Source organism: Coprinopsis cinerea (assembly GCF_000182895.1).
Source record: "Coprinopsis cinerea okayama7#130 chromosome 10 map unlocalized cont3.10, whole genome shotgun sequence".
NCBI lineage: Eukaryota > Fungi > Basidiomycota > Agaricomycetes > Agaricales > Psathyrellaceae > Coprinopsis > Coprinopsis cinerea.
In genome coordinates, this window is record NW_003307535.1 from 1,676,253 (window position 1) to 1,691,153 (window position 14,901).

General features: G+C 51.7%; 8 protein-coding genes across 8 annotated transcripts; 6 read left to right on the top strand and 2 right to left on the bottom strand.

Moving 5' to 3' along the window:
- Positions 1-241: 241 nt before the first annotated feature.
- CC1G_02112 (hypothetical protein) lies at positions 242-1,618 on the top strand (the record flags this gene model as incomplete). The annotated part of the gene is made up of 1 exon (XM_001834324.2): positions 242-1,618. One exon carries the CDS (start codon positions 242-244, stop codon positions 1,616-1,618), a length of 1,377 nt encoding a protein of 458 aa, XP_001834376.2.
- An 807-nt stretch (positions 1,619-2,425) lies between these two features.
- On the top strand, positions 2,426-3,015 carry CC1G_02113 (hypothetical protein; the record flags this gene model as incomplete). The annotated part of the gene is made up of 4 exons (XM_001834325.2): positions 2,426-2,437; positions 2,492-2,652; positions 2,712-2,829; positions 2,893-3,015. The coding sequence occupies 4 exons, from the start codon at positions 2,426-2,428 to the stop codon at positions 3,013-3,015; spliced, it is 414 nt and encodes a 137-aa protein (XP_001834377.2).
- A 524-nt stretch (positions 3,016-3,539) lies between these two features.
- CC1G_02114 (hypothetical protein) lies at positions 3,540-5,741 on the bottom strand (the record flags this gene model as incomplete). The annotated part of the gene is made up of 3 exons (XM_001834326.2): positions 3,540-4,925; positions 5,018-5,671; positions 5,724-5,741. 3 exons carry the CDS (start codon positions 5,739-5,741, stop codon positions 3,540-3,542), a joined length of 2,058 nt encoding a protein of 685 aa, XP_001834378.2.
- Positions 5,742-7,232: 1,491 nt separating this feature from the next.
- Positions 7,233-7,909, top strand: CC1G_15334 (hypothetical protein; the record flags this gene model as incomplete). Its single annotated transcript, XM_002910381.1, has 3 exons — positions 7,233-7,238; positions 7,315-7,756; positions 7,812-7,909. 3 exons carry the CDS (start codon positions 7,233-7,235, stop codon positions 7,907-7,909), a joined length of 546 nt encoding a protein of 181 aa, XP_002910427.1.
- A 533-nt stretch (positions 7,910-8,442) lies between these two features.
- On the bottom strand, positions 8,443-9,063 carry CC1G_02115 (hypothetical protein; the record flags this gene model as incomplete). Its single annotated transcript, XM_001834327.1, has 1 exon — positions 8,443-9,063. The coding sequence occupies one exon, from the start codon at positions 9,061-9,063 to the stop codon at positions 8,443-8,445; it is 621 nt and encodes a 206-aa protein (XP_001834379.1).
- Positions 9,064-9,512: 449 nt separating this feature from the next.
- On the top strand, positions 9,513-10,892 carry CC1G_02116 (hypothetical protein; the record flags this gene model as incomplete). Its single annotated transcript, XM_001834328.2, has 1 exon — positions 9,513-10,892. The coding sequence occupies one exon, from the start codon at positions 9,513-9,515 to the stop codon at positions 10,890-10,892; it is 1,380 nt and encodes a 459-aa protein (XP_001834380.2).
- A 367-nt stretch (positions 10,893-11,259) lies between these two features.
- On the top strand, positions 11,260-12,964 carry CC1G_02117 (hypothetical protein; the record flags this gene model as incomplete). Its single annotated transcript, XM_001834329.1, has 2 exons — positions 11,260-12,507; positions 12,563-12,964. The coding sequence occupies 2 exons, from the start codon at positions 11,260-11,262 to the stop codon at positions 12,962-12,964; spliced, it is 1,650 nt and encodes a 549-aa protein (XP_001834381.1).
- A 606-nt stretch (positions 12,965-13,570) lies between these two features.
- CC1G_02118 (hypothetical protein) lies at positions 13,571-14,868 on the top strand (the record flags this gene model as incomplete). Its single annotated transcript, XM_001834330.1, has 5 exons — positions 13,571-13,833; positions 13,885-13,978; positions 14,045-14,231; positions 14,295-14,683; positions 14,749-14,868. 5 exons carry the CDS (start codon positions 13,571-13,573, stop codon positions 14,866-14,868), a joined length of 1,053 nt encoding a protein of 350 aa, XP_001834382.1.
- Positions 14,869-14,901: the final 33 nt, after the last annotated feature.

Genomic DNA, 14,901 nt, shown 5'->3' on the forward strand with positions numbered 1-14,901 from the left:
CTTTAATTCCCGCTTTATGTATACTATGTTTTGTCTTGCTTGGCTGCCGGGTTGACGGGATCAGCACCAGCCTCACGCCAGAGTTAAGCACCGTTACCACCACCGCCACCACCAATAATTTTAAAGGCTGACGGCTACTTCTGTACTTACTATTTTGCCGGTAAAAGGGAACCAGTAAGCACATCCTAGATCGCCCTCTAACCCGGATAAGTATCTCATGTACAAAGTGACTCTTACACAGATGTCGACTCCAAAAGACCAGCCGATAACAATCGATGCTTTTCCCAACGAGCTTCTCAGCAATATTTTCGCGCTTTACGTTCGAGCTTCGCACACACCCAATGATCCACGACCATCGAAGAGAATTGGCCGCATCGAAGCTGTCGATAATAGCCCCAACAGTCCCGTCCTGCTGGGATGGGTCAGCTCACGGTGGAGAGCTGTTGCTCTCTCCACAGTCGGGCTATGGTCTACGATCGTTGTGAGGAACCCCTTGCCGCGAGATGTGGGCATCTTCAAGCAATGGCTTGAGCGCTCTCGAGGGGCCTTGTTGGATCTCACCCTATCACGGAACATGGAAAGCAACGATGGCGCTCCCTTCCACAACATCCTTTTGTCCGCTGCTGCTGAATCTTCGCGATGGAGGTCAATAAACCTTGCCGTTCTGGACGAAGATTTAGAAGATGTTTTCGACCCGAAGACCCTCATACTGTCAAACCTCAAACATGCCCAGTATATACACGAGATACCCGACAGAGGTCTCAAGCGCCGGTTCTACGAATGTATCTTCACATCCCCCGTCCTTATCCAGTGTCGCATCGAAGCGTGTTCCATCGAGCCCACATGGGTCGCCGGTCCAGCATGGAACAGCTTGCGGAGCGTGGTCATAGATACCATCGACACCACAGGCCTCATAAAGATGTTGGCAATGTGTCCATTGATTGAACAATGCATGGTCAATATCATGTTTCTATCTCCCTCGGAAAGTGTACACCGTACGACAGTGACGGTGCCAACACTCCGTTTACTCCATCTCGCTTATGTCGAGCGATATCTCCAGTTCCTTGACTACCTAGCCCTTCCTTCTCTGACAGATTTCAGGTTCTCGATACTCCGTGCTCAGCGAGGCACCGATGGGGCTTCCTCTCTCTGGGGAAAAATAAAGGATTTTGGGGCTAGGTCGCTGTGCAAACTCAAGTATTTCGAGTATGGTTACAACACATCCTACGAGGGCGGCCACAGCGATCACGAAATGGGGGACAACGTTAACCTTCCCATGTTCTCCGAAGTCTTGGAGCTGTCCCTACTTTCTAAGGTCACAGACACTACCGTCACTGCCCTTGCCTTCAAGGACAGCTTGCGACCTCTACCCCGCCTCAAGACCCTAAACTTGGAGTGTTGCGATTCGACCGATGGCGTGCTTTCGAATACAATACTCAGCAGGACTACTTCGGGCGACACCACCCTCAAAGAAGTCTCTGTTGTATTTGGAGGGTCGCCCGAGGAGCGGTCCGAGGACCTAAGCCTCGAGCAAAAGCTCGATCCAACAAAAGTTACATTGAAGCTTGGAACATCCGAGGAGTACGAGTCTGGACTAGGATATACCAGCTTCTGGTAGTGTGGACATTTGTTAGTTAAGGACCGTGTGTGTAGACTTGGATGTGGTGTGCATACTATATTAACGCCGTATTCTATCAACATAGTATATTCGTGCAGGATCCCGCTTGCTATTCCAAACTAGTGATGTGTGGTTCAAGTTCCTGAGATGAGATTCGGGACTCTAATAAGCCCTGATGCAATGGAACTACGATGCTTCGAAGCAGGGTGCGTCCGGACATCCGAATGCGCCTCGCACCCAGCCAAATGCCGAATCGTTCAACTGCCGTTCGAGTCTCAGGAAAAAGTAACCAGTTTTGCCATTGCAGATGGCCCAGAGAAACGCAACGAAACTTGGTTATCGCGCAACCATGTAATCATTCGAATTATACATCATTGCGGCTCTAATTCATGAACTCTTGGTTCGGAGTAAAGGGAACGCCGGTGGATTATCTGAAGTATACTTTGAGTATACTTCTGGTTTGCCGCCCACAATGCGGCTGAAAAATTTCTGATAAACACATTCATTATCGTTCAACTCGTGACCTGATTTAATTCAGTCGAGCACTGCCTCGGTGGTAGCCAAACCAAGGGAGGGAGGTCAAATGACTGAACCCGTCGTACCATGAGACTGTAACCCACTCCGATTACACCGTCAGAAGTCAGCATATAAAAGAGCTAGCCATTTCTGATTTCTCCTCAGGAACTTTCCTTCCTATCTTTCTGTCCACAGGCTGTTATCTACAACTATCTCGACTACCATGAAGCTCACTGATAACCTCAAGATCACTTCAAACCTTCCCGCAGCCGACGTCGAAACGACCAAGCAATGGTCGCTGAAGTACACCATCCTGTCCTACATGTTTTGATATGTGATCCTGACCCATTTCACCAGGTGATCGCCCACTACGAGAAACAAACCAGCGATTTTGTCGACAAGTGGTACGAGGACAACAGGGTCCTCGAAGTTCCTGGATATCCGCCCGTTGCGGGGAAGGAATCTCTGAAGGCACACTATGCCTGGCTTTTCAAGGGGGCAGATCAGATTAGTTTCACGTTTGTAGTCACTCTGAGTACTAGACTGGCGCTTGCTAATTTCCCAACGTGCTTTCTAGGGTACATGCGATTACCATCCTCCCCGGCCAAGTCCATATAACTCTGAAGGCCACAATCGTCAACACGCACAAAGTAATCGAGCCGACCTATACAATGATTGTTGAGAAGGGCTTGAAGGTAAACCCCAATGCTCCCTCTTCAGCGAGTCTTTTTCAATGTTGACATTCTATGTCCCTCCAGTCTTCGAAGGTCAAGAGCTTGAAGCTGTCCGGCGAGGGCGTTCCGCATGCATTCGACACTATCGGTCTCGCTGCAGGTCCCACCGTCCCTGGTCTTACTGTAACTGCCAGGGGCCTCAATTAGGAGCAGCGCTGGACTTCGAGTCGGTGATCAACAGCGTCACCATTACACCAACGCCTTCCCGCCTTCGACGTCCCTGTAAATCCCAGATTCCCTGTCCTTGTGATTGGAATTCAATTGTACGATAAAATGGTGTCCCAGTGCCTCAATGCTACCAATCTAAGTCAGAGCCATTCGACATTGAAATGACCGTGGCAGTACCGAAGTAGCAGAATAAACAATTAATATAATATTAAATCCATCCACCCAGTGAAAGTAACCTCGAAAACTAGTCTAAACGTACACGTACAACACATAAAGTAAGTCCTCCAGGAAGATACGGCTGTACGACTAAGGTAGTGTCACAGACGAACACAAGTAGTGAAGTATAAATTACAAAAAGAATCTATCCTCTACGGGTTTGGAAGCCGGTCGAAGATGGAAAGAATGGATATAGTTAGTGAGTTAGTACAACGGACGATCGGCCAAACCAAAGTGTGACTTCTCGCCCAATAACCTTTTCTGGTTGGTCGCAATGGAACCATCCACTACCTCCTTTCTCTCTCTCGTTCCCGCCTCACCCCTTCCTCCACCCTCTCCTCAATCATCCTGGCCACAAACTCTCCATCAACCGGAATCTCATCTCCTTGGAAGCACTCTGGATAGTTAACATCCGGCTTCCCCTCCCCACTCAACTTTCCACCTTTAATCTCGTCATGCCACACTGCCCAATGGTTGATCCCCAAACTTCTCGACGTCCACTGATAATCATGCGAGAACCCGCCAGGGCAGAACAATTCAATGACGGTTGAGATGGCGGTGGGCTTCATCCAGACGAGGTGAGTCAGGCCGTTACCGTGTACGCCGAGCATAAACGTCGTGCGCGCCGCGGCGTGTACCTGTGCGTCCTTCGTGAGATGTTCGGCTTCGAGGATGTCGAGTGTCCATTTCGGTGGGAGCTTGGAGGACCGAGTGTCGCTTCCGCGTTCTTCGTTCTTGCGCTTAACGAGTGCTTTGAGTGCCTTCACCAGTCCTTCATGGTCCTCCTTCAACAGTTTCCTATGCCTGGCACTCTGCCTCGAGATATAGGTGATAACCACCTCCTCAGGCATCGGCAGCACGCTCTGCCACTCGTCTCGGACATCCAACAGCCGGCTCCTCTCCTCCCAGCTCTCGCTCTCCCCCTCCAAAAGAGAAGAGTTCTTCTCGTACTCCTCGATCTCGTCCAATGTGCGATCGACGATCACGCGCATGTCATCTTTAGCCTTCTCGTCCATCCGTTCGATCACCTGTGCGCCGTCGATAACGCCTCCGTCTTCTTTCCACCCATCGACACCGGCGAAGCGCCACATGGCTTCGCGGATAGGCGCCCACCAACCTCCTACGGCGAGACCCCTTAGCCGGCCCATACGACGCATGTAGTCCCAAGCCTCTGCAGCGGTTCGTTGGGTTCGGCTGCCGCATACGACGCCTCGATGGGCAGCACTGCGGTCGGTCAATAGGACGAGAGGGAATCGCCAGACGCGCTCGCCTGTAGATCCGTCGGACACGCCGAGGGCGCTGGCGCGTACACGGTCCTGCCAGTCCTCTTGGTGCTCGACTGTCAGAGAGGCGAAGACGCCACGGAGGAAATACGCGTTGAAACCGGGGTCATCACGCCACCCATCCCAATTGGAATGGATGAAGATCGCTCGGTGGATGGGCGGCACAGTGGTTGCATTCGAGGTCGGGGATATCGGTGAATTGGGCGTGGACGGCGAGGAGGACAGGAACGCAGCCTGGGACGACTCCCAGACTGTGCTAAAATGGTTCGCGAGGTTGGTGTTGTCGGGTTTGGAGAAGGCGGAGCTCCAGAAGGCTTGCACACCCAGGAAGAGCTCGGCGACGAAGTGGTAGTAGTGTCGAAGGAATTGAGGTGGGTCGTTGAATAGGAGCTGTAGAAACACATGGCATCAGCCGCCCGTCCAGTCCATTCATCAATGAGACTGAAAGTCATCATTCTAAAGAGGAGATGTATAAAACGTACTGTGTTTCCTTTGACGACCCATACCCTCTCTTCCTTTTCCTCCTTTCCACTCGCCGATTTCTTGAGCACCCTCCCGCCCCATCGTGTCCTCCCCTCCTTCATGCCAACAAACTGCATATCATAAACCGAGGGTTCGCGCTCAGTCTCGCTCTCCGCGGTCGCATACGCCGTCTTGCCCGGGCTCGTCATTCGCCTGATCTGCGGCCACCCAGGGGCGCTCGTATATCCGTAGGAAATATCTTTACCGCCGTGGCCATAGTATTCGGGGTGGTCAGGGGAGAGGGAGGGTGTAGTTGGGTTAACGCCGTCGGGAAGGAGGATGTACAGGGTACCGTTGGACATGTAGAGGTTACGGATGAGCGTCCAGCCAGGCGCATGCGCAACGAGTCGGGATGGTGGAAGTGGGTCGCTCGGGTCGGTTTCGTCGTGGATCGTGAATGGATGTGCAGTTCCGTCGGAGGAAGAGGAGAGGAACTTGTCGAGGTCGTGGTAGTGCCATTCCTCGTCAAAGTTGAGGATGGGTGTCGATTGTGGTGTCAGGGCTTCGGTGGAGGTCGTGGTGACGGTCTTGGTGGAGGTAGCAGTCGTAAGGACGGTGGAAGTAGATGTCGTATGGTGAACCTTGACCTCGTTCACCTGGTTTAGAAGGTTGACCTGCGAACGGACGTCAGGTGCATTCAACTGGACGACGAGCGATAGGACGCACCTGGTTAAGCTGGTTCATGGATTCGGGCTCGAAGGTCAAGGACCGCAGGAGGATTGTCCAAAGCTGGACTGAAGACGCGCCGACGAGGATAAGGAAGGCATCGCGCCTTGAAAATGTGCGGAGAAGCATCCTCGATGAGCGCTATCTTGTCAGCGGATACCTCGAATCGTAGTTTGCTGCCTGGCGGTAGCTGGAGGGTACAGGGAGACTGGTACGTGTCAAAACTTCTTCAAACCACCAAAAGGAGGGAAACGCCGCGATAACCCAGCGGGATTCGCGTCAAGGAGTGTGGGGTGGGGAAGCCTACGACACGACGGCAATCAGACGTCGAAGTAGTGTCAGCTATAAAAAGAATGACAGGGAGCCTAGAAGGAAAGAAAATGTCGACAGCGACAGCGAAGTCGAAGAATAGAGAAGTCGAAACCAAAGGAGGGACGGGATACAGACAGGAGCTGAATGTGGGGGTGTGCAAATAAGTTGTTAGGCGACGGCCCTTGTGAGCGTTTGCCTCCGTCGCAGACAATAAATTCCTCCCGTCGCAATTGTTGTCGGAACGATCACGATCAGAGGCACCGTGTCCCTGAGGATTCTTTGGAGAGAGAAGAGGACGGTGAGGCGCGTCAAGTTGCGTACGACACGTTGAAAAAGCATTTCGAACTGTGTTTTATCGGTTTCATTTCTCAACAAGGCGGTGGTAGGAGGAACTGTTGGCACTGACGAACAGGGGTGACCGGGTGCTGGTACCGCGTTTGGCCGATCGCTGGGCGCCGCGCATTGATGGCATCAACGGCGGGCCTTACTAAACACACATTCGTCAGTCTGACTACTATCACTGTCATGGGGTTGAAACGCGTGCATAGAGTTGAAACACCTCTTATCGTGGCTTGGATTCTTTCTTATCGGCCCAAATTCTTGCATATTCTTGTGTGAGTATATGCGGGGACTACTTGAGTCCATTCTTTACAACGAGAGGGAAATCCGTGGTTGGAAGAATGCGTTATCAGTGGTAGAATTTTTGCGACACACGCAAAATTCTCACGTAATTCGTACTTTTCGAAAGGTCAGGAGTTCGGAGGAGCGAAAAAACACTTGGAACACAGATTCAGGGTATTTTTGTTTTGAGTCTAGTACCTTTGAGGTCTCCGACTGTACTCGATGGAGAGGGAGAACAAACGTACTCGAGCGTGACAGGTAGGAGGGACCATTTGCACCGGGTTGCAGCTCGTTCCCATCAAACGATCACACTTTTGTCACGCCCTTCGCTTCGGAGTCGCGAATGATGTGACAGCGGAGTGATCTCAGGGATGTCACACTCATTTCAACTCCCTGATTTTGAGGCACCCTTCGCCGGCTTTCGTCTGGCGTAGCAGCAGCCTCTTCGATGTGGCAAAAAATTGAGAGTAACATAGAGAAATAATAGCCGCATACACTTGCAAAATTATAGAAGTGAGAGCCTCATACTTCGTGAGTTATTCAAGGGAAAGTGAGGTTCGTTTCAACTCTGTGACAATGATAGTACGGGAGACAGTAGACCAGTCTTCAAGTTGAACGTGAACTAATCGCTCGTGTAAAACCAGGCGCCCCCTCCCAGCCTTACCAGCGATCCCAAATCCCAAAACAACATTGCCAGCAGTACCCCAGCCTCCAACAACACCACATCACCGACACCCTCCGTGCCACCTTCCAGCCTGAGGACTCATCCTCTCCCTATCCCCGGCATACCTCCAATGCTGAACTGCTTGCTACCCTCACCCTCGATGAGGGACACACAATTCCGTTGGGCACATACGAGCTTGAAAACCAGGTCCAAGCCTTGAATATCTTGCCTCTTAGCCAACTAGCCATGGTAGCTTTCTACCGTCGACACCTCATCGAAGCGCGCGACCGGGCGCTCGTAACGTTTAATAACGCGACTCTTCTTATCGAGCACTACCGCCCCGTCCTGGAGATGCTGATATCGCAGAGCCCGTACTTGGATGAGCACCGTCGATCGATAATTGACTCCGAGTTAAGGCCGTACGTCGAAAGTTGCGGTAAGCTTCAGTTATTGACCCTCTGGCGTTCTCCTTTGGACTTACAACGCCTCAGGCATCGACGCAACGGGTGGGAATTCGAACCATGTTGACCCAAACCGGGCCGCAGATAGTACACCGACCCCACCAGGGCCCGCACATTCGCTCCATTGAAGACCTTCGATCATTCCTATTTTGCCCCAACCGTAAGAAGGAAAACGAAAGGCAAGCACTCACGTTTAACGGCCTGGTATCTTTGGCATCATCCTATGTACATATTCCCCAACGTCAAGACGTACCATCCTTTTAAGATCGCTCCTGTTCCTAATAGTCGTAAGCGCTCAAGGAAGCCTACAAATGACAAATCCAATCGCACTGAAAACATGAGCAAGAAAGATAAATTGGCGCTACTATCAGGTGAGGGAACAGGCTCACCTAGTACTGCAATCTCAAGCACTGGGAAACGTTGTGTTCGTTGTCAGACGTGGGATTACATACAATGTACGAACAAGGGTATCATTAGCGGGTTGCGTGTGTTATAAGATATACACTGTACATCATTTCGTTAGTCAAGAGGGACGGAGAAAGAGATTGGATGTGTCAAAAACGTACTGAATTAGGGTAGGGGGTAGTCTCTGAGGTTTTCTTCTGGGGTGCCAAGTCCTGTAGCTCGTTCGACGGCAATCATGTGCGCATCCCGTGTTGGCTCAATCATCGAGCTCTCGTTTCATCCTCGCCAGTCTTGAAAGGGGCTTTCTCTCGTCATCCTCTTCCTCGTCATAGTCCAACTCCTCCTCTCCCTCCTCCTCCTTGACCGAACTTGCCTTCCCCTTGCCCTTCAAATCCACCTTCTTCGATATCTTCTCTTCTCCATCCTCTTCTTCCTCGTCCAGATCGGGATCAGGTGGTAGCACAGTCGCGACCACCATCCCGGTCAGCGTCCTCCCCACAAGCCCGATAACAGCTCCAGTCAAACATGCCACCCCACAGAACACGTATATCGGATGCAGCGCTTCGGCTAGATAGACCAGAGCATGGTATGGGCCTAGCACGAACACCCAAAGCAGGTATTTCAGGAAGACCGTCACTGGCGACAGCAGAAACAGGATGATGGGTATCGGCAAGTAGAGGTTCCGACCGATAAAGTAGGTCGATGAGCGCAGGACAGCCAGTGTCGTTTGGTAGATATATACAGCTGCATTTTGGAGGTAGGGCAAGGTTTTGAGCAAAAGGGTGAGGCCTGGGCTTTGTAGCGCATCTGCTATGGGTGTAGACGAGCCATCTGCAAGAGGTGCAACGAGTATCGTCGAGGATGGCGAGGCTGCCATCGTGGTCGATGGTGAGACGCGTTGACGACCGTCGACGGCGACGACGACGCGGGAGGTGGGCTCATTTGGTTACGTCATTTCGCGGGAAACCTCAGATTTCAATCGGAGATCAAACCTGTCGGAATCGTCTACGCAAGTTTTTCTTTTTGAATTCGAACTCAGGACTCAGAGCTGCACTTGTTCTATCATGGTCATAGCTTGTATTTTTGTTAATCCAGGCTGTGCCAACGCTGGTGCCAGGACCAGGGAGGCGCTTTGACTTCTCCTCGCGGTCAACCTTAGGTCCTGGCGTTTGACTATGTGTCTAGTACTAGGAAGGTCTTCCGCTGGCCCACTTGTTACCGGTTTCCGAACGTATAAATAGTCTGGAACTCGGTAAAGTCCGCACCTGTCTCTCCCGACCTATACGCGACGGTCCTTAGCGTTTTACTCTATTGTCCAACTAGGCCATGTCCTACTCTCACCACACCTATCCTCAACCTCGGCCGAACGCATCCAACCTTCCTGTCGAACTCATTGGCGAGGTCTTCCGCCACTACATCCAGAACATCTCTGACGAACGTTCTCTTCCATCTGACGACCCCGAGCTCCCACCGGATGATACGAGGACGATCGACCGCCTGACTACTCTACCCACTGGTCAAATCGATTCCCCGTTACTCTTAAGCCAAGTATGTCGATCATGGCGGTACACCGCGGTCACGACTTCTTCACTGTGGACATCCCTATCCGTCAAGAATCCCACCCCAATTGACGTCAAAACAGTTGAAACCTGGCTTGCGCGGTCGAAAAATAGGCCTCTCGATATCACGCTTGAACACTCCATCCTGTCTACCGCACCGACCTGGACTCCCCCTCGAAACCACACCAGTGCACAAGAAGACGGGTACGTCGACCCGGCGTTCTGCCACTTCGACTATGAAGATAACTCGGACGACGAGGATCGACGCGCGCTCCACGACGAAATTGAGACTTCGTTTCGATCGATTTTCAACATGGTTATGGCTCAATCCCATCGAATACGTACGTTGACGATAAAGATTACCTCTGGGAAACGTGATCTAGGGCTAGACTGGACAGGTAAAGAGTTCCCTATCCTCACGGAATTCGACGTCTCGGAGCTGTGGTGGGACAGGGAATCCAGATTCTCTCTCCAATCCGCGTTATGCCAATCTCGGGCCCTAACTAAAGCGGCGATGGGCGGATCTCTCGAGTCACCCATCTATCCTCGACTAGGAGGCATTCAAAGTCACTGGACCCGGCTCATCGAATTAAAGATCTCGATGACAAGTACGTATGAGCTTCTGGAGCTTCTAACCCTTTGCAGGTCGCTTCGCAGACTGGAAGTTACATGGGGTGTGGGGTGTATTGACACTGAACTTCTAGATCGCAAGTGGGTCTCCAACGGCGACGGAGACGACAGGCGGCAGCGATGTATCGCCCCTCTCCTCGAATCTCTCTCGGTCAAGTTTGCTTCTCCACCTGACAGGCTCCCATTCCAGCTCTTCTGGTACCTTTCTGCTCCAAATCTCAGCTCGCTCTCGGTTTCTCGAGCAATTTGGGACACTCCACCACACGCTAAAACACTTCAGGAGCAAGAGGAGGATGTTGCAGCTTTTTCGCGTGCGTTTGGACATTTCTCGATGCGTTCGGAGTTCTCGTTGAGAAAGCTTGATCTCTCGCTTGGCTGGGCTATCGATACTGATGACGGCATTAGATCCATTTTGCGAGACCCTGGAGTACAGCATCTCGAACGTCTGGGTGTACGCGACTGCGTAGTGGGCGATGAAACACTTGAAGAGCTTATGTTCCGCCTGGGAAGTTGGTAGTGCAAGCCCTATCAAGGAACGCGACAGCGTAGGCTCTCATATGATTCCCTTGAGGATGAAAGCTAGTCATTCCGAGTTGTATATATCATTCGAGAGCGCTGAATAAAAACCTGTAATTATTCGGACTACGCGATATCTCTGAAGTATCATCTGTCCAAGGCTAAAAATAGCTTTGGTGATGGAAGCATCCTTTCTGAGTTGGCAACTAATGCCGTGTGTGTGAGTCCTCGACGTCGTTCGTTGGTTTCCTTTCCAAGCTCAGCGCTCAGTGACTCAGGCCGACTGCTTATACTCTGTCGACTGCCATTTGTAAGTCGGTCTCCTATCATCATACTACCTCAAATCGACGTCACCAGTAGCACGGAGGATGTCTTCAACAAAGAGCTCGAAACAACCCCTATCGCTCAAGGCCGCTTTTCAGGCCTTAACGACCGCCTTCAAGGATCCCCTAACTGCCGAGACTTGTGGGGCTCGCCTTGGGGTCGCAGCAGACAGGATTGACCAGGCGCTCGAGGCGTTCACCAGCACCTCCGATAAAGTCAAGCTCGCCAAATTCCATCCCGAACTCTTGAGGGTGGGGATCCGGTTCCTGACCCAAAGCCCAACCCGCAAAGACAACATCACCCTAGTCAACACGCTCGTTAAATGCAACTGCCCCACATCACCTAGCGACATTCAAAGGATGCTCGCCCTACACACCCGTCCCCCTGGGAGGGAAAACCGCTATGGGCGTGTGCAGGTATCCAACACGTGGATGCTGTTCGATGCGATATCAACGCTCTGCGAGTTGATATCCCTCGCACTCTCGGACCTCACGCAACACAAGTTTCGTAACTTGAACCCCGAGGAAGTCGATTCGATGCGTCAACCTTGGCCCCAAGGGCCAGAAGATTTACTACCCCCTGGACCAGAGAAGGCGTTGGAGAGACTGGAGTTCTGGGTGTACGAGGCCCCATTAGGATGCAGGATCTACAAGCTGGCGGGGTCCCTGGCGACCTTCTACGCACCCTTTGCCAACAGCGTTGTCCAGTTGAAGCCCGAGATGGCTGGAAGATTTGCTGTCATCCGAGCCATGGGATACTTACACGCTGCCATAAGCCTCTGGGATGCGACCGCCAAGGAGACCAAAGATTCAGAAGAACAAAAGACGAAGTTCTCCAAGGAGCTTCACCAGCTATTCGACGCACCCATCTTCACCATCTTTGACTTCTGGGATACCCTTTCAAGGTGCGACGTCCTGAAGTTCAACAAAATGATGGGGGTGACCGCGATGCGCCTCAAAGATGTGTTCAAGCGCCTCGAGGAAATACTCCCCGGCCTGGAACCTCACGATAAGTGGCGGAAAGCGATGGGAATGGTGTGGTTATATTCCGCTTACGCCAATGCCGAGTTCGACTATGAAACGGGCATTGGAGTCTATAAGATCAGGCGCAACAACGTCCTGATGCCCCCGCCTCAAGAGGGAACCACCTGCCATGGCGACGTTTTTGAAGCATTGGGGGAGGTGCGGAAGGGCGGATGCCTCCACATCCAATGTACAGCCCATATCAGGATAGAAGCTAAGCACGGTAGGCTCTGTGGTGGGTGCAACGTTGTCAGGTACTGTGGCGAGAAGGTATGTACAGACCAACTTTCACCCTAAAGCATCCAACTAATTCTATGACCGGTAGTGTCAAGAGGAGGCCTGGAACAACAAAATCGCACCACATAAGAAGCTCTGTAAAAAAGTTCGGCAGGTCCGGGAGGCCCTTGGTCCAGCATATTGGCTGAGTCTATGGAGCCCGGATGCTTCTTCCGATACTTTCCAGGCAATGTGCGATGAAAAGGGGATTGAGAGAGGACTTTTGGAGGAGGTTAAAAAAATCATCGGTGTGACCCTCGCCAACAAGCGGGCATTCACTGAAAAGGTAGAAGAGAATGAACTTCCACCTGACGAAAAGGAGAGACTAGCTGAACAGAAGCGCTTGAAGCGGCTGTTTGATGCTGAGTTCATAGCAGAAATGGAGGCCCGGGGAGCAGTACGCCTCACTCGAAAGTGCTTAGGAATCGAGATTGAGACCGACTTGGACTGAATGGGCGAGATATACCTTCTATAGCATTCTGTAGCAGGACCACACAGTTCCCAGTGTAACTAATACGAGTGTGTTCGATTTAAGCGCCCGATAAGCGCCCTCCCTTAGTGACGCGTGTCAATTACGCTGCAGTCCCAGTGGAGTCTGTTCCATAATATATCCCCATTATGCATTCCGGTCGCCGGAACTTATCTATCTCTTCGTCAAAGACCAGTGAGATATCGCGCTCATGATTCGACTTGCGCAATCTTCATCATTGCGAGCGCTCTCGATTTGTAAGGTTTCGACAGCTAGGCTTACTCAGGAATTATATTGCATTGGTCACCTTGAGAAAAAGACCCAGGATAAATGTCGCATTTTCCTTCTTCGGGATATGGGCCATGGTCCTGTGTCACCAGGTAAACACAAAAGACGTGTCCGAGGCACCCGTATTGGGGACGTTATGTAGCCTGGTGAATTCAACCGAGACGGAATGGCGCTGCAACAGATAACGGATACATTGTCCGCCGATGTATTAAAGCTCGCCAATGCGTGAACCATCGCTATTCTTCCCATCCCCTAGAAAAAGACCCTTCACCTCTATCACTGAATTCTCTTACTTTGCAAATGTCGACCAACACGCAGAAGGCCCTCGTCCTTGAGAAGCTCAACGGCGATTTCGTTGTGACTGACTGGCCCATCCCTGTGCCACAAGCCGGGGAAGTGCTGGTCAAGATAGAAGCAACAGCGCTTAACCCTGTCGACTGGAAAATCCAGAAGATATTCGGGCAGTTCATCAAAGACTACCCCGCCATACTGGGAGTCGACATTTCCGGTGAAGTAGTCGAGCTCGGGGAAGGGGTTACGAACGTCAAGAAGGGAGATAAAGTGTAGGCCAGCTCCACCCTCGCTACCGACACAATTGCTGAAGTTTATGGTAGATTTTTCCAAGGCCAGCGCGCTGAAGGCGATGCCAAATACCGTAATGCAGGATTCCAGCAATACACTATTACAGATGTTCGCACCATCGCGAAGGTACGCACCCTTGGGCGAATTTTCTCCGTTCAGGTGAGTCTCACACTGACGGCGACCACGATCTAGATTCCTTCGAACATCAGCATTACTGAGGCTGCAGCCATACCTGCTGGATTCATCACTTCTCCTGTGGGCCTGTTCCTTGAGAAACCACTCGGCGCTGGTCTCGAGAACGCTTTCACCACCGGCAAGGGTCGTTACAGCAACCAGCCGATCGTCATTCTTGGCGGTTCGAGTGCTGTCGGTCAATTCGGTGTGTAATCAAAACTTGAGACCTTGGTGGAAGAGTGCAGGTGGACTGACTGCTCCATTACAGCGATCCAAGTAGCGCGCCTCTCGGGGTTCAACCCAATCGTCACCACATCATCCCTCAAGCACACCGAGTTCCTCAAGTCCCTCGGTGCGACGCACGTAGTCGACCGAGGGCTTCCTTCTGAGGACACCCAGAAGGCAATCAAAGCGATCGTCCCCACACCTGTGACCCTGGTTTACGACGCCGTCTCCACTAAGGATACTCAAGAACTCGGGATCAAAATCCTAGCTCCCAACGGAACGATAGTTCTGACTCTTCCCCCTGAGGTGGAAGCTTCCGATGGCAAGGAGGTCATCTTCGCACGGGCTCCCAAAGAGTTCCCTCGCGTTTACCAACTATTGACTGAACTATACCCCAAGTTAACGGGATTGTTGGAGGAGAGGGTAATCAAGGTGCGATAAAATCCATTTCCACACGTACCTCGTCAAGCTAAGATACTAACCCTCCTGATCTTTAGCCCATTCGAGTGGAAGTCCTCCCGGGTGGATTAAATGGAATCGTTGCTGGACTAAAGAGGTTGGAGGAGGGGACTGTTTCTGGGACGAAGTTGGTGGTTCTTCCCCAGGAAACAGTTTGAAGGAGTGATACTTGGAGATTGACTAAATATTTG